The following is an 18,736-nucleotide window of genomic DNA, read 5'->3' on the forward strand; positions in this document are numbered from 1 at the left end:
CAGGCAAGAACAAAAATTTCATCAAAAAACAAAAACTAGGAGAAAGAAATGTAACTCATCATCAAAAACGTGCAAAGTAACACAGCTGATACACCCACTTTTTTCTCGGTCGTATTTGCCAGGTTTCTGCCTGTGCTTTAATGCCAGTGCTTGACGCTGAGAAAACACTGGGAGGAGAATAAATTGGGACAGGTGTTCTGAGATCAGTGTGACAGCGTGTATTAAAAAACCTAAAGCTCATGTTTGCTTTGACCCACTAAGTCATTTCTAGGACACTTTCCTAAAGAAATGACCAGCAACATAGACTTACGTACCAAAAAAATCTCTTCCTCACAGCACTGTTTGTAAGAACAAAAAAAAAGTGAGGGTGGGGGAACTAAATGTGTCCATGTGATGAGGTATTAGCATAGAGTATTTTAAATGTAGCAAAATGATCAGAATATAACGTCAAGTGAAAAAAAGTTCGATTATAATTTTATTTATAGTGCGATGTCAGTTCTGTAAAATGTCTATTTCTAGGTATATTTATGTGAATAGAAAAAAGAGCCAGAAGGAAATATGCCAAGATGTTAATGTTTATCTCTGGGTGATAGCATGAGTTACTTTGATCTTGTCCTTTATACTTCTTTGTATTTTCCAGTGTTCCTACAATCCAGAAAAAATTAAATCCTATTTTTATAGAATAGGTCCGAGGAGATAGATATTATTTGCAATGAACTGTATGGGGTTGGCCTCATGGCTCTTGTCTCAATTCCTACAGGAAGCCAGGGGATGCCAGGAATGCCAGGCCTGAAGGGTCACCAAGGCTTCCCAGGACCTTCAGGACAGCCAGGGCTGCCCGGGCCACCTGGCCAGCATGGCTTCCCCGGAGCTCCTGGCCAGGAGGGGCCCTTGGGGCTGCCAGGTGCCTTAGGCTATGGAGGTAAGGAACCAACCCTCTCATCAAGGGGCCAAGGTCTCACTCATACGGACAACTGGACAAGTACTACCCTCCTAGAAAGTTCTCAAACTGTGCTCCAAGGAACCCCCTCTCAAAAGCTGCAGGGATTCTAAGCCACCATGCGTGGCTTAAGCAACAGAAATGTATTATCTCACAGTTCTGGAAGCTGGAAGTCTGACATCAAGGTGTAGGCAGAGTTGGTTGCTCCTGAGGCCTCTCTCCTTGGCTTGTAGGTGGCCACCTTTTCCCTGTGTCCCCACATGGTCATCCCTGCAGGAGGCTGGGAAGAGGCCACAGTGGTGCTAAAGGAAGTCAAGGGCCCATATGTGCATCAGGCACCATCCAGGGCGACGCTAGTTCTCTCATTTGCCATAGCCAGGTGACGACTTTGTCTAGGACCGTAACCGGTCAGCATTAGGGAACCGCTGTGCCACACAAAGACCAGATGTAAGCCAGACATTTCCCTACACATGGGCCCAGGGCTTCCCCCCGTGAGTGGCCTCAACTGCATCCAAAAACTAGGGGCTCAACTCAAGTGGGGCTAGATACTCCGGGCACTGTGCTACCCACTCATTTTACAGCACGAGACACCCTGGGTAGGAGGCTTGGGGACTTCTGTGTCAGTGTTCACGGGCCTTGCCTGTTCTCAGCCATGGGACATCAGCTAAACACAGAGCATCACATGGCGTGTAAAGATCCACCCAAAAGCCCTGCCCTAAAGGAGCCTACAGTTCAGCTGGGGAGAGAATTACACACATAAAAGGCTTGTGTTCAGCCAGGGCAAGCCAGCTGAGTGACCAGACCTCAAGGCTCCCAGTTTCTGAGGGGCAGTGGAGCTAGGCAGGCTGGAACTGTCTTGGGAGAAGGAGATGAGACAAGCCAGGCATGGAAGATCGGAAGGACAGGAACTGGGTCCTTCCCAAGAGGAACAGCACAAGCTGAGGTGGGAATGCTCAAGGAAAGCTTTGGCACTGTGATCCCCCAAACCAGCCAGGGGAGAGAGCTTAATCTGAGTCGGGAACTGGTGATCTGGAGAGGGAGATTGGGTCAAAGTTTAGAAGGCACTGAATGCTAAGCTAAGGAGTTAGATCCCCTAGGCAAGGGGATCGTTGGGGGATTTTAGCAGAGGGGTGCATTAAAAAAGCTGGCAGCTTGTGTGGTGGTAGGCGGGGGACAGTAGTGAGCTGGGCAGCTGCAGAAGCCCTAATGAGATAACAAGGTAGGAGCAAGGAGAAAGGGAAGGGAATGATAGGAACAGCCAAGGCGGCAGGTGCAGGACCTCCCCTAGAACTTAATCCTCAAGCGAGAGCCAGCCATGGCCATGAGGGCTGGGCAGCCCAGGAAAGGGATCACATCCCAGCTTAGAGCTGGTAATGCCCCCTGCACCCACCTGATCATTCCACCGCTAATAGCTTCATTCCTTTGGGTTCCAAAGGCAAGAGGGCTTGAGTGAACTGAGTCAGATTCCTCTAGATATCACGTTTGGCTTGAGTCCCACAGGTTAGCCTCCAGCTATCAAAGAAAAACCCCTGTAGAAAGGCCAGCCCTGGGCCGGCCATGTGGCGCGTTGGTTAAGAGTTGGCTTGGAAGTGCCAGCTCTGAGCAGCAGGGCCGCGGTTTGGATCCCACATGAGAGCCAGTGATGCTGCGCCCTCTACAGCTAAAATGGTGAACAACAGCTCAACCTGGAGCTGGGCAGCCATCCAATGGCAGGCGACCAATTGCCTCACCCAGGAAGAGCGCAATGATAATACCAACATGGGCCAGTGAAGTGACATCCTCCACAACTAGACCGAAGAACAAAAGGACAGCAACTTGTCTGTTCCCTTTCCCCAATTCCCCAGTGAAATTTTTACAGAAAGAGAGAGAGGGAAGGGGGAAGGGAAGGGAAGGGGAGGGAAGAAAAGAAAGAAAGACCAGCCCTGAGGGTTTTCTACATGTTCAGGTCACACCTTTAAAACTCACCTTTATAGTTATAGTTTCCCATTTTCCTTCCAGGAAGTTTTTCTTATCAGAAAAGTTTTTGTAACTGATGCCTTAGAAGTATCCTAAGAGGCATTTTCTCTGTGTGTGGTTTGTTCATCCTGTTTTATTTTCATTCCCCCTCTCTTTGACAGGTCTGCCTGGAGACAGAGGGGAACCAGGTGACACAGGTGTCCCTGGCCCTGTGGGCATGAAGGGTGTCTTTGGTGATAGAGGTGACCCTGGTTTGTTGGGTGAAAGAGGTCATCCAGGAAACCCTGGATTTAAAGGAATAGCCGGAATGCCTGGTATCCCTGGACCAAAAGGTAAAAGTGTAACACGACAGGGTATTATCTTATGGGGTGTGGGGCATGTTAAACTTGGACTTGGGACAGCGATAGACTAGCCCCACGTGCCTGCAGGTTGTAGCCTCAGAACGCCTCTCCCCCAGGAATCTTCAGACCCTGAGAAAGTGAGCCAATGCTGCTTATGCTAGGTGTTAATGTCAATTTTTTAATTAACCAAGAAAGAGCAACTGCCTGCGGAACAGGACTTATTTTCTGTGTGGGGAAATTTGTGGGGTGGTTTCCTCAGGAGACTGCATTCAGATCCAGAGGCTGGTTTGTGAACAGAAACGAAAACAAAGGAAAATGCTTGGTCACCAACATAGGCTTATTTGCGCACAAATGAGGGGGTGTTTTCTAACAGTGGAGCCCTCTGGCCTCTTGATTATTGCTAGAGGCACAGTGGTCTGATCTTCCATTCATTCTTTGACAGACTTCCATGATGCGTGCCGTGTAAATGTGTGTTAACTTCTAGTGCCCCTTCTAACCTCTTCTCCATGGGCCCAGGACCTAGGTGACCTTCCAGTTTTCCTCGTGTCCTTCTGCCTGACTGCTGTGTGTTTGCCTTATGTCTTACCCCCAAAGGCCAGACGGCAGATGGGCTAACTCTGCACCCCTCAGTCTGTACGTAGGTCAGCAAGCAAGCCCCTTAGAAAACGGTGTCCCAGAAATCCCTACGTTAGGTTAAGAATCTTAGCATCTTCTCACATTGGTGGCTCTGTGGGATGCCATGGACAAGTGAGACTGAAACATCCCCTGCAGATCCATGCCTAACCCAGCACTTTTCTCATTCCCTCTGCAGGGGGCAGAGGTTCACCAGGGATGGATGGTTTCCAAGGCATGCTTGGGCACAAAGGAAGACCTGGGTTTCCCGGAAACAAAGGAGAGGCCGGATTTTTCGGAGTTCCAGGGCTGAAGGGTCTGGCTGGTGAGCCAGGTGTGAAAGGTACGCCCACCTCTCTTAAAGTATTTCTGGCAGGGTGGAGACTCACTTTCATGGGGGCATTACATTGCTATCAAAAAAGAAATTAACAAAAACTGGGAGGCTTTATCCCTGCCTCATCACACTGACAATATAATAAGGGAATAATCCTAACCAATGGAAACTTTTGAGAACAAAAATAATTGTGGCATTAAGAACCAACTATGTCATAAGAAACATATCCCACCACAATTATTCCATGGTCAGCATAAGGAGGTGAGGCCGGGTGAAAAGCAAGGGAAGCTTAATTCTGAAGGAGGGAAGGGCCTCAGTGTTCTAGCTGGGAGGATACAACACAGTGCCACAGAGATTGTGACCCACAGAAATGAGGCAGGCATCTCAGGACCCCACGTGTGAGGCTTTTTGTTCAGCCAGTGTGTTACCAACAAACCACATTTTCATGTCTTTTGTTCAAACGCCTTTGTCCTGAAAGTATCACAATGGTCTCTAAAAACTTATTGGGTCGTCAGAAAGTGACGATGTATTTTTCTCTGTTTTTCAATGCACAAATGCGTCATGACTTTCCTGACGACCCAATAATTACTAGTAACAAGTGTTGGCGAGGATGTGGAGAAATGGGAACCCGGTGTGGAAACAGTTTGACAGTTTCTTAAAAAGTTAAAGAGAGAGTTACCCAGCAAATCTACTCCTAGGTATACACCCAAGAGAACTGGAAACACATGTCCACACAGAAACTTCTACACGAATGCTCATAGCAGCATGATTTATAATAGCCAAAAATAGAAACAACCACTATGGGCAAACAAAATGTGGGCTGTCCATGTAAAGGAATACTATTCAGCAATACAAAAAGAATGAAGTTCTGATACATGTGACAACGTGGATAAAACTTGAAAACTTTATGCCACATATTGTCTGATTTCATTTCTATGAAATATGCAGAATAGGCAAATCTATAGAGACAAAAAATTAGATTAGTCATCTCCCAGGACTTGGGGGTAGGGCGTAGTTGAGGGAATGACTGCTGATGGGCACAGGGTTTCTTTCTGGGCTGATGAAAATGTTCTAAAGTTATTGTGATGGTTGCACAACTCTGAATACACTAAAAACCACTGAACTGTTCTCTTTAAATGAGGGAATCGCATGATATGTAAATTATAACTCAAAATGCTATTTAAAAAAAAAACTTAATTACTCCCCAAAGAGCTATAACGTTTGCAAATTCTTAGAAAAATCAGAAATTGCCGTCTAGGGCACTACTTTTTGCAAGCTTTCTAACTCATGCTTACATTTTCAAATAATCTTCATGTTGACTTAGGGTTTATAGGCTATTGAGCAAAAAACAAACAAACAAAAAAGATATTTTAAAATGAAATTTAAAGTTAAATTACACTTGGATTCTACACCATTTTCTTTTTGGCTCCACCACACATTTTCCTCCAGCCTTCTTGAAATGAAGTTAACCTTGGGGGTGCCTGTCCCTCCACTGGATGGTGACCTCTCCAAGACAGGAACAATGTATGGTTTTGTCCCTCTCAATACCTAACCCATCATTAAATACTCAATAAGCGTTCAATGAATGAAACTAAATTACTTCCATTCAGCCAAATCTCATTTACCAGCTTCCCTTTCATCCAGTGAACACAGACAGATTCTGGAACGTTCTCAGCCTGAACCTTAGAGCACAGTTCTCCGACTAGCCCGCAGCCTCCTAAGCCGAGTCCCCTTCCCCCACCTCCAGTTTATTGACTCCTTAGAAGTTCCCTTGCAACACCCCACTGGCTTATTTCTGTGACCTCCCAGCCCTGACTGACCCTTTGTAAATTCTGAGGCTCACCTGGTGTCTGCAGGAAGAGGATTGAGCTGGTGTCCTTCCTCGTTTGATACTTGGTGTTTATGATCAAGTTTGATCACTGTCTCATCAGAGTCCAAATAAATTCTGTGTTACCCTCTCACACTCATCCCTGCGTTGTCCTGGAAGCACTGTTGGGGGGAGCAGGTCCTTCCATCCCGATGTGCTCTGCTCACACCTCCAGGGTAGAGAAGGAGTGTGGGAGGGGACAGAAGACCGGCATTGTGTCTCTCAGAGAGCCTCAACCCCAGAACGCAGGCTTCCAGGTCAGGGTACCCGTGCCGCCCCTCAGCTCAGAGCCTCTCAGGGTTCGGGTTTTGAAGGACAGCAGCAGCTGAGAGGCTTTCTCCACCTGTGTTCTTACACCTGGTCCAGAGGTCAAGGGAAATGACTGCATTCTGTTCCCTTCCAGGAAACCGAGGGGACCCCGGCCCCCCAGGACCTCCTCCCATTATCCTGCCAGAAATGAAATACTTTAAAGGGGAGAAAGGAGATGAAGGACCTATGGGATTGAAGGGATACCTGGGCTTAAAAGGTAAGGCGTCGCCGACAGGCCCAGTCTGACCTCTGAGCTGCCAGGCCTGGGGTGGGGGGGTCCCATTTCTCCCCGCCCAGCCCCATGCCCACCTCTGTCTCTCTCAGTCTGACATACCCCCGCACCCACGCCAGCCTTCTTTGTGTCCCAGCTCTTCTGACACCCTGACATCTCCACACATGGGCTCACGGTGGTTCTTTGAGGCCTGAGTAGCCTCGCCTTCCCATCTTAATATTTGCAGCACTCGGGACAGCAAACTGGAAAGCTTGGGGAGAGCGGGTGCCTGTCCTCACCAGGGTGTTACCCTCGGGATCTTCCTGCAGGTACTCCAGGAATGCCAGGGATCCCGGGACTGTCGGGCGTCCCTGGGTTACCTGGGAGGCCCGGCTACATCAAAGGAGTCAAAGGAGACATCGGAGTTCCCGGCGTGCCTGGTTTGCCAGGATTCCCCGGTGTGCCCGGCTCCCCCGGAATAATAGGGTTTCCAGGTTTCGTAGGAAGTAGGGTAAGTGGGCTCCTTGGACTCCATGTCTGCTTGTCAACTCCTGTCCCCTGGCTTGTGACCTGAGCATTGTGACCCAGCATTTAGGGGGCATGAGTGATCAAGGCACAGGTTCCGACTTAGAGCCCCAGGTCGTCCTGGGTCCTGGGCCAGCATAAGGAAATGCTGTGCTCGCGCCAACACCAGTGGTGATTGGAGTGTCACCCACACTCTTTCATGGGCTTCTGTAAATAAAGCATGACGTCTGCATTTTTTCACGTGGGCCTTGAGAGAACAAAACTTGAATTTCTAGAGATCCGGGCTCTAAACTCGAGCACATATGTGATATCAGGACTGCAAACTCATTACTGAATCATAGCATGGAGGACATCCTGGCCTTTCATTTATTGATTTCTTCACTCAACACATGTCATATGAGCACTTGCTATGGGCCAGGCACAATGTCATGGCAACAGTTGTGCATCCTGACCCAGGAAAGGGCTCCCACCTCTCCACCTCTATGTCCTCTTCTGTAAAATGCAGGTAGTAGCCACCTTGCAGTTTTGTTGAGTACAGTGTAGACAGTATATGTAGCATGGCATAGATCATATTTCCTGCCATTATCTTTTTATCCTCTTTCATTTATATGTATTATACGGCCACATTCCTCAGCACACAACTGACTCATTTCTGTCATTCCCAGTGGGGTCAGCGCATTTGTGGCAGATCAGCAGTTCTAGCCCCTCTGTAGTGAATCTTTAGCAGCAGACCCTGGCTTGACCTTCTGCCCAGCCCACCCTGGTGTACGCAAGGGCCTCAGAATTCTTCAGGTGCTTTCCTTCCATCACTCTAAAAATCTGTAGCTGCAGGGTCTGATAACCAGTCAGTCTTCTATGCAGCTAGTCAGGTCATGTTAAAAAAAAAAAAAGGTGCATATGTCTACAGAAGAACACATGACAATGTTCCCAGCAACTTTATTCATGAGAGCCCAAAACTGGGAAAGAGCCCCAAGGCCAACAGCAGGAGAAAAAATAAATAAGCATGATACTTTCAGATAGTGGACTAATGCACAGGAGTAAAAAGAGAATTATTAACAAATGCAACAACACAAACGAATCTCACAGACTTGAGGTTGAACGAAATAAACCAGAAACACGTATGATACAATTCCATATTTATGACAAGACTATTTGATAGAGGCAAGTCAAAAGAGAGGTTACCATGTCTTCCTGAAAATAAGACCAGGTCTTATATTTTTGCTCCAACAATCTACATTTATTCATTTATTCATGTACAAAAATCTACATTTATTCAAACAGTCATGTCTGGCTGGTGATCTTAACTGGGGTTTATGTTAGGGGTAGGGCTTATATTACAAGCATCCTGAAAAATCATGCTAGGGCTTATTTTCCAGTTAGGTCTTTTTGTCGGGGAAATGCGGTAACTTGGGCAGAATTATTGACTAGGAAAAGACACAAAGGAACTTTCTAGAGTGCTGAATGTTGTGTCTTTGGGTGGCACATGAGTGAACTGCACCATATGTTAGTTATGCCTCAATAAAGCAAGCTTGAAGAAAGAAACACTACATCATTATCTAAGCAAGGATGTAGCCTCTGGCACATCTGCCCCAATCCTCCCACAAAATGGAACTTTATTAATAATTTAGAGACACAAGGTAAGCCATGCAAGGAAAGGGCAGTTCTGAAGTCCCAGGCTCATGCTAAAGTGGAGGCCAGAGGGAGCAAGACAGACCAGAACTCCCACCCTCCCTGTGAGGAAGAGGCACCTCCGAGACAAAAACCAGTCTCGTTGGAGTCACAGAGTAACCCAGGCATCATCCCAGTCTCATTATCAGCAACCAGCATTGTTTTGGGGAAGTCTCACTCTCTCCACAGGTGGAAGTGCACAACCATGTAATATAGAGAGCAGGTTTGGGAATGTGGCAGCCCAAACCGATATCCCCATTCTGCCAGCTGAGTGACCTTGAGCAGAATGCTTAACCACTCTGTGCCTCAATTCCCTCGTCTGTCAAAGAGAAATAATAGTACCTACCTAATAGGGCTGTTGTGAGGATTAAATGAAGCTCTTGAGATGGGACCCAACATGTTTGCCTGTGGCGAGCCTGGCAGTGGGTAAGAATACAATTAGCTGTGGTTATTCTCACCACTGTCATGAACATGATCTGTATCATGATGTTATTAATTTCAGTAAAGCTGCCAAGCTTGTTTCATTTTTACTACTTAATAGTTTAATAAGAAGGGATAAGCAAACCACCAACTATATTGCACTGAAAAAAACATTAGACGCTTTCTACAAAACGATGACATCACAAACCTTGGGGGTTGTTTTGGGTTTTGTTTTTTGGTTTTTGGTTTTTTTTGCATACCGAATAGTTGGATACAATAACCTTCAAAATTAGCAACTTATTCCATGAACAGCCTTCTAAGATGGTTTCATATTTGACTTTGCTCTAGGGTGACAAGGGTGCTCCAGGGACAGCAGGTCTTTACGGCGAGCTTGGCCCCACGGGTGATTTTGGTAAGTGTTGCCTGAATAATGAAAACAGGACATCCACAATCCAGAGCATTCGGGGCAGGGTGATGATATCAGATTTGCAGATACTGTTAGTATTTTCCAAACAAATTATTCTTATTAATAATGGAGCACAATCGAAGTTGCAAAACTAACCACCTCCCAATAGGAAGACCTGTTCTCAACCATCTTTTTTGCATGCAACAGGTGATATTGGAGACACGATAGATTTACCAGGAAGCCCAGGCCTGAAGGGGGAACAGGGCATCACCGGAATACCAGGTACCTAAGTCATTTTCCGTCTTCATCTCGGCAACAGCTCTGACCCCTTGTCTGTGTTGTCACCCATGAGCTGGTTTGTCAAACCTATCACCATTTGGTAAGCGCTATGGATTGTGTTATAGGGAATGGTTTAAAGTCTTCAAGCCCGATGTTCAAGAAAGACTGGAATTTTTAATTAACTTCAAAGACAAAGTCAGGAAACCATTCTCTTGCTCTCCTGAAAGGGAAAATAGCCAGAATCAACACTCATAAAATCAACATTTTGGCCCATAAAACGTAACTCATGGAAAAGAAGCAGAACCTGGGCTCCTGGGATACGTTATAGGGCGTGAGGCAAATGATATAAAGACTGGAGCTTCTTGTAAACAGTGAAGGGTCTAGAAGAAAGGTCAGTGGGAGTCGGGCTCATCTCCTGAGTAAAACTAGAAGGGGCAGCCCCCAGTGTGTGCCCTGGGGGTCCTCATGTGGCACAGGAGCTTGCTCCTTCTCTGAGCATCCCTGAAGTTGAAGGTCAGAATTCCTGCCTGTAATATTATCCCGAGACACTTGCAATAGGATGATGCCTTCTTCAGGGGATTTTATCTTGGGGGACCCCACACGGCTTAAGCTGCTTGGAGCCCCGAGTCCTTCTAGGGATGGCCCTGGTTGGAGGGAAAGGGTCTGTCTATGTGATTGGCCGATGGGAAGGATACTGAGCTTGTTCTTGATCTAGAAAGAGCTTCAGAATGGAAAGGGGGATTCAGTCTAGCATAGGACCAGCAGACTATCACGCAGGAATAGGCAGCCTTATGTACTACCTTTTCAGGGCTCATGTGGATCTACAATTAGGCCTCCCGATGGGTCTCCTCCCAGTCAGAGGGGTACCCTGGGCTGCTGAGCCTTCTGGCTCTTTGCTGGCTGAATCTCTTGTCCTAAATAACTACTTTGCAGTTTGGTGTATAAAAGCAGAACTGTAAAACTATATTTGCCATGTGTCACTAACGATGACCTCATTTACACAACTAAAAAATGTGTCGTGAAGAAGCTACTTTGTTCCAACAATTACAGTTGTTACCCTTGAACGTTTAGGTTTTAGTTAAACTGTGGGCCCAGGTAATGGAGCCCCCTGTCACCAGGGGCACTATCCCAAGGGCAGAGGGGTGATGACAGTCACATAAATCTTCCTTGGGAGTGTTCCATTCTCCCTAAGACAAGTGAGGTGTGCCCAAGTAGGGTCAGCCACAGAGCTTGCCCAATATGGCAGAGGGAGTGAGTGTGGAGCCCTGGGTCAGATCAGCTCCCAGACATGAGGGGCTTTGGGGAGCCTGGGCTCAGGCCTGGTCATTCAGAGGGTGAAGGGACAGGCTACACTAGACTCATTAGATTTTGGTTGTGATGATGGCAGTAGTTTATAAAAGAAGAAATCACTGGTTAGTAAAAAAAGTTAATAAAAAATAAGCAGAAATTCTTAGATGGTTTTTTTTTAAGACCACAAAACCTTTAACAGTGTTTTACCTAAGTAATAGCCTCATAGATTTAAGAAGTTACTGGAATCAAGTGATTGTGTGGAATTCAGGTTGGCCTGAAGTTTTCAAAATCTTCCTGCATACCAGAAATAACTGAAACATTGACAGAGAATATTGTCACTAATGTGAAAGCAGCATTTCTCTATCTGCCTAATGACCACCTTAGAATCACCTGAGGAACTTATTAAAATGCAGATTCCAGGCCTTACCCCAGACCTAAGTCACCTCTGGGAAAAGCTCAAATATCTGCATGTTTAATAAATTTCCCAGGTCTCCCTGGCACATCACACATTGAAAACCACTCTGATGAGGGCTCTGATTAGTTATCTATTGATATTTAACAAGGTACCCAACATGCAGTGGCTTAGAACATCAATAAGCATGTATTATCTCATACATGTTCTGAGGGTCAGAAGCAGGGTGGTTCTAATTCAGGGTCTCCCATGAGATTCCAGTCATGACATTGGCCGGGCTGCATCATCTGAAAGCTGTACTGGGGCTAGAGAATCCACTTCCCAGATGGTGCCTTCACACGGCTCTTGGTGGAAGGCCTCAGTTCCTTAACACATGGGTCTCTCTCAGGGTTGCTTGAGTGTCCTCCTCATAACATGGCAGCTGGCTTCCTCCAGAGAAAGTGATCCAAAAGAGGCAACAAAGTGAACGCAATGATGAATTTTATGACCTAGCTTTAAAGTGACATACCATCGTTTAATCAGTATCCTGGTGGTCACTCCGTTCAGACCTATTAAGTGTAGGAAGGAGTCTACACCTACACGAAGGTATGAATACCAGAATATGATGGCCATTGAAGTGCCAGCTTGGAGGCTGCTGTCCACAGGCTCAGAGGAAAGAATTACATTAAAAAAAAAAATTAGTTGAGGAAGAAATATGTTTAGATCTCCGTTCACAACAGAAGCACCCATGTGGTGTGGCAGCATCCTGTAACTGGCATCCCCTTGGACCCTACAAGCATTAAACCCCAGTTTGATGCAATGTCTATGGTTTGTTCCAAGCAGAAAATCTGTGATTACAGGTCGAAAGGGATTCTTTGGAGAAAAAGGAACAGAGGGTGACATCGGCTTCCCCGGAATAACAGGCATAACAGGAGCCCAAGGCTCTCCTGGACTTAAAGGGCAAACAGGTAACATCTCTTGCAGTCACACAGCCTTCCTGCAGCGCTCACCTTCCTCAGGCATGACTTCATGGTGCAGCGGCCAATGGGGCTGAGTGAGGCTGAGCCTGCAAATCTTCAAAACCCCAGATCAAAGTCAATTTCACCTGTCTCCTTGTCTGCTAGGATCATACCCCACCCCAGGAGGCTGGCTCTTACATGTTACCTATTCACCTAGCTCTGCCTTAGGACCAAACACACGGAAACAACCAGCCCAGCTATGGGAGAGGCACAGGGAACTGATGGAAGGGTTTGCGTGACCCAGGGTCTGTCTATCCATAAACACAGACTAAGTTCTTGTTACGGGATCCCTTTCATGAATTTGCATATGCAGAAAGACTTTTGGGGATCCCAAGTTAATGATGGAAAGCAAACAGTGCCCTAGTTTCATGTTTTTTGGTTACTTCTGCTTTTGATTTGTTTGCTTTTGCCCAGGAGCTGTGACTCTGATGGGCTCATCCTCCAGGGCTTATTTTGTGGCTTCTTTCCAAACTTCTGTTTTGATAATAGGATGAGAATAAGAAAACACAAGCTGTTCTCTCTGTGGCAAGGCTGAGCTAAATAACCCCATTGAACTTGAATGTGGGGTCCAAAACCACGCGCATTCCTGGCTTGAATGGAAGCTGGTCTTTTCACAGAAAGCACCCCCACACATACCCCATCCACGCAGGACCTGAGCTAGAGGCTGGGCCGGGAGGCCTCTCCCAAGGTCTTCAAGGCTCCTGTGTCTGATTTATGGGTGTGTTTGTCCCCCAGGCTTTCCAGGACAGACAGGCCTGCGGGGGCCACAGGGAGAGCCAGGCCGGGTTGGAGTACCCGGCGAGAAAGGAGATTATGGCTGGCCAGGTAGTCCGGGCTTACCAGGTAAGACCATCCCTCCCTGCGCAGACACAAGCACACAGTGATTCAAAGGCAGATCTGCCAGCTGGGGAGAGGCCCCATTAGCCAGCTTGGCCTCTCTCCAAGCTGTTTCCTGTAAGACTGTGTGAGATGAAAGGCAGGCGTGTGCGTGGTTCACTGTCCACACGAAACTCACCTAGTACAGGGTCTGCCATTGTCCAAGCCCATCAGGAAAAAGACCGACATGCTAGTCTGCAAATACCTTCTTCTCTCACCAAAATGATGAATGAAAATTGCCTGCTCCTGAGTCAGTGCACGGGCCATGCAAAGGAGGGACCAAAGGGACAGACACAGGCTGTTCTGCCACAGGTTTCCTGGCTTCCCACTGAGCGAGGTCTGGGGGAGACGGTGGCGAGATTTGGAGGGTTATGCGACCTGACCTAGACAAGCCCCTGCTCAGGGATAGGCCCTTGGCTGCTCTGTTGCCCAGAATGAAGGGTGACTCGCCCACCTCCACACTCACTGTCCACATCACAGGAAGAATTGCCGCTTGTGTCCTGCGTCCTACTTTAGAAATGTTTATCCTTGAGAATCCAGAGGGAATGGAACTAATGCCAGGCTATTGGTTCCAGGCAATTTTTACAAACCAAATATGTACAGTGATTCAAGCGCCAGGAAGAGGGACGAAACACACCACTCCCCAGTTCCCTCCTGGCTCTAACGAGTGTAGAAAGATGCTATGAAATCAATCTTTAATTTAAATGGTTCTCTCAAGTGACAAAGAAGTGATTCGTTTACATGTCAGACTATACACTGAACTGCTTCTGTTTCCCAGGGTTTTAAATAAATTGGATGCATGACTATGTCATAGCAAGCAAAAACATGTCTGAATTATTTTAAGGGTTTCTCTCTTTGCTCTCCGATGCATGAAATAACCATGAGTGCAACCCACACAGGTTTTCCGGGCGGCCGAGGCATCGGTGGATTACACGGCTTGCCGGGCACCAAAGGCTTCCCAGGATCCCCAGGTATCCAGCACTGCTGCAGCCATGTGGCCACAAGGCCGTGACCAGCAGGGTGGTTGGGTGTGCTGGGGGGCCATCCTGGATGCCAGGTGGGGGGATTGGGGGACTCAGAGTGCAGGACTGCTCCGTGAGGACTATTTGGTCATCCCTGAGGCCACATGGTCTCAAGGTCCCTGTGGTTCTTTAGACCACTGAGATGTGATCCTTAAGAATCCATCCCCTTAAGTCAAAAATTGTGTTGGATGGGCCAGTCAGGTTTTTAGAAGGAGTGAAAAACAAATGTTTTGCTTTTTTCAGCAGTATCTTGGGGATGTTTGCAGTGCATTTGTGCCCCTCAGTTGTCCAAAATATCTGCTTTGCCCAATGCTCTATCTGTAATCTTTCATTTCATTTGGCACAGGGAAGACAGTTGGTGCCCAGCCTGTCCTGGGGTGTCCTTGTGCTTTGAAACAAATAATGCTATCTTAGTCAGCTCAGGCTGCTCTAACAAAATACCACAGTGCGGGGTGGGGGCAGTGTTAAACAATAGACACTTATTCTTCACAATTCTGGAGACTGGAAGTCTGAGATCTAGGTGTTGGCATGATCTGGTTCTGGTGAGGGCTCTCTTTCCGACTCGCAGACAGCCACCTTCTCACTGTGTCCTCAACAGTGAGGAGAGAGAACATGCTCTCTGGGGTCTCTTGTAAGAATACTAATCCCATCATGGGGGCCCCCACCCTCATGACCTCATCTGAACCTAATCACCTCCCAAAGGCCCCACCTCCAAAATCCATCACATTGGAAATTAGACCTTCAACATATAAATTTTGGAGAGACACAGTTCAGTTCAGAGCAATCTGAAATCACCACGGCTTCCTCCTGCTTTCCTATTTTTGACTCTCACCAAAGAGCATTCCTGTTCTTTTGCTTGTGAAAATTAACTTTCCGTGGTTGAAGATGCTGACGTCACTGCTGTGTTAACCCTGTCACAGGTGCAGACATCCATGGAGACCCAGGTTTCCCAGGGCCTGCTGGGGAAAGGGGTGACACAGGAGAGGCCAACACTTTTCCAGGCCCTTCCGGAGCCCCAGGACAAAAAGGGGAGCGAGGAATTCCAGGTGAGGCCAGATACTTCCAACATTACCATCTGCTTAACCAGAATCGGGACAGCCAGAATGGGTACGAGAGATAAGAAGTCATGTTTGTCAGTTCACCCATCTGCCCTCGGGTCTGAGAAATTGTCCCTTGGGGAGATGGAGTTGAGACCCAACCTGGCAGGAACAGAGGGACGTGGGAGGCCTCTCTTCCACTTGGGCTTGCAGTCCTGGCCCATAGACAGCACTCACAGAACATCACAACATCTTGACCTGTATCACGATGAGTGCTAACATCTGACTCACACAGCATGTTGTTCAGACTCTGCAACTGACGAGGGATAGTACAGTTTCCACAAGAGCAGAAACTACCTCTCTTTCATTCCCATGTTTATACCTTGGCTCAATGCTTGGCTTAGAGCACATGCTCAATATATACATGTTTGACATGAATATTGCGAAGTTGTAGGGTGATTCTCTTTGACCTCCACTGAAAAAGTTTAGCATTCCCCAGGATAACCCTAATGTACCTCGAAGGGTCCTTTTACAAGTTCATCTGTGCAGCATCAGTTTCTCAAAACTCTTCTTGAACCTACTATGGAGCTCCCTGCACTCCATCAAAGGAACCCAACACGTATCACAGGTTCCCAAACAGTCCTGAAGCATAGTGTCTCTTATAAACCCATTTTCCCCTTAGGAGCCCCTCATCCTGCACGAAAATCAAAATAGCCCAGTGACGTGGAGGCTTCCTGAACAGACCCTTTTTTCTGCCCACCGGGTCTCAGCCTCTGGCCAGGGATAAGCAAAGGTGACTTTCGGTGGTGACATTTACAGAGGGCTGGTCTGGACTCACACTCTTCTCTAAGAATAGGAAAATAATCTCAATTTCTTGTTGCTCCTCGCATGATTTTCATCTCAAGTCAGAAATTAGAATTTGCAGCCTCAGTTACTTCTGCAGCTGATATTTGAACTTCCAATCATGATTTGCCTATGAGTTGTACGAAATGGCATTTCATCAAACCTCCATTAGGCAGAGGGGTTTATTTCAATACTTAGGAAGACTCATGGGGTGAGAAAACGGAGTTGTTTTGACCCTGATTCCAGCAAACCGACTCCTGCTCGCTCCAGTCTCATGACAGAGGCCTAACCACTGTAGTTAAGTTCATTATGTTTTCACGGGAATCTGGCCAGCCTGGAGCTTCTAACCGCTCACCATTGGTTTCGGTTACTTTGTGACAGTAGTTAGAAGCAGCTCACTTGGTGTCATTTTATATCTAACTACAGGTGGTGGCTCGTTAAACCCTCAGTCTAGTGAACACACTCGCTTATTGCCTGTAATTAGTGAGACCAAGGTGACACCTTTCTAAGTGCTTCTCCTGGCATGTGTTTCTTTGTCCCACTCGGAAGTTGCACGCACAAGATCCTGTCCCCTGTGCTAGGTACCAGAACCTCCCAGTATGAAAGTCTCTTCATGCTACTGATAAATACCAATTAGTCGTGAAGCTGTGTGGGGGACACTTTGTTTCTTTCTCTCAGTCTCACAAATTTGCACGGTGTTGTCGCAACTCGCTCTTCCGCCTGCAGTGGAGATGATGGTCCCTGGATACTGTGATGTTCTGATTTGTTGCCGTGCTCTAGTACTGATCGCTGAGTCCCCAGACCTTAAGGGAAAACAAATACTCGTATGGCGATTAGGGGAGAACCTAGTCTCCTTCCCTGGTAGCCATTCATCTGGCCACTGCCTCGGCAGCACTCACGTTCGCCTGGCACAGATGGGCCCCCATAAATGTCAGGTTGGCTGAAGCACAGGGAGGAATCGGGTTCCCACACGTTTCCTTAGGTGAGGATTGCCCTCTAGGGTCTGTTCAATTCGTGCCAATGGGCTCCATCCAGCCTTGGACTCAAATAGAGTCGATTTCTTGTTACTTGCAGTAGTGATATTCAATATATAATATTGATGCAAATATTGAATTAGTGAATACCGAACTATTGCCTCTAGTGGAAATGCAGAGTTTGGTTCCTGTGAGCCCCAGGTCACGTATTTGTCCACCCATCAATGTATAAACTTGCTTTATGTGTGTTTCTGTTTAAAGACACCTTATAGACTACATATTTTTGATTCATTAACATTGAACTCATGGCCTTCAGTGCTATAACTCAGGCCTGCGGGAGGCTCATCTAACACATGTAATTTCTCCATGAGACACCTCACAGCCTTCCTGAGCTTAGGGACACCAGACAGCACATCAGCATGATGCTTGGGAGCCAATTTAAACAGTGAAATCATCAGCAAAAACCACAAAAATACCAAAAATATATATATATATGGCACTAAGCATACATAAAAAGGATCCTTGTTTACACTCTGAGCTGAAACAGGGACTCAAATGTTCTGCCTCTCCGGCTTGTCCAGGAAACCATGACCATTGATTAGGGGTCACCAGTAAACCTCAGTGAACAGGCCAAATGCAAACACAGAATCTGTGAGCAATGAGGATGGACCCTGCCGGTAGCTGTGATCCAAGATACTGAAGGACAGCCCCAGGGAGGATTAAAAATATCAATGCAGTCCGTAAGCCTCGTCTTGCCAATACTGGAACCTTCCATCCCATCACAAGTGCTAGCAGAGCCAACAGAGCAACCTCTCATGTGACGCTGTCAGAATGGGACCACAACTAGCCACACTGGCTGAGCACAGTAAGGGAGTCTCTGAGCAAGTAGCCTGCCCATCAGGACAAGATCTCAGCAGAGGTGGGTCTGCAGGACCCTCTTGGCAGCAGGATGGGGCTGGTGGGAGTGGGGGCCACAAAACCCCTGCCTCTCCAGACCCATCCCAAGAGCCTGCTGTGTTCCCACACTCCCTGCCCTCAGGGCACCTTCCATCACTACCTCTGTGTTCCTGGATAGGTGATAGCTTGGAGGGCAAACAGTAGATTCAAAGGTCAGATGCTGATACTAAAAACAACTTCCGTTTCTCTCCTAAGGGGACCGAGGCCCAGTTGGGAGTCCAGGACTTCAAGGGTTTCCAGGCGTCACACCCCCTTCCAACATCTCTGGGTTACCTGGAGACAAAGGGGCACCGGGGATATTTGGCCTGGCAGGTAAGCAGGGCTAACACGTCTGTGCATTGGAATCTCTGTGGGCACACACAAAAGGACAAATGCTGTGTGATTCATGTGAGGTCCCTAGAAGAGTCAAATTCACAGAGACAGAAAAGAGTGGGGGCTGCCAGGACTATCAACTTGCAA

At 47.3% G+C, this 18,736-nt stretch overlaps 1 protein-coding gene across 1 annotated transcript in view; it reads left to right on the forward strand.

Annotated features, from left to right (window-relative positions):
- The window catches only part of COL4A2 (collagen type IV alpha 2 chain), a 188,063-nt gene that overhangs the window by 161,868 nt on the left and 7,459 nt on the right, over positions 1–18,736 (forward strand). Inside the window, exons 30-41 of the mRNA XM_019644780.1 lie at positions 761–922; positions 3,058–3,228; positions 4,049–4,192; positions 6,454–6,576; positions 6,900–7,081; positions 9,532–9,595; positions 9,797–9,871; positions 12,410–12,517; positions 13,304–13,411; positions 14,344–14,415; positions 15,387–15,512; positions 18,473–18,589. Coding sequence (XP_019500325.1) covers positions 761–922; positions 3,058–3,228; positions 4,049–4,192; positions 6,454–6,576; positions 6,900–7,081; positions 9,532–9,595; positions 9,797–9,871; positions 12,410–12,517; positions 13,304–13,411; positions 14,344–14,415; positions 15,387–15,512; positions 18,473–18,589 — 1,452 coding nt within the window. The remainder of the gene's footprint in view (positions 1–760; positions 923–3,057; positions 3,229–4,048; positions 4,193–6,453; positions 6,577–6,899; positions 7,082–9,531; positions 9,596–9,796; positions 9,872–12,409; positions 12,518–13,303; positions 13,412–14,343; positions 14,416–15,386; positions 15,513–18,472; positions 18,590–18,736) is intronic.

The sequence above is a fragment of the Hipposideros armiger genome, unplaced genomic scaffold (genome assembly GCF_001890085.2).
Source record: "Hipposideros armiger isolate ML-2016 unplaced genomic scaffold, ASM189008v1 scaffold_91, whole genome shotgun sequence".
NCBI classification, from domain to species: Eukaryota; Metazoa; Chordata; class Mammalia; order Chiroptera; family Hipposideridae; genus Hipposideros; species Hipposideros armiger.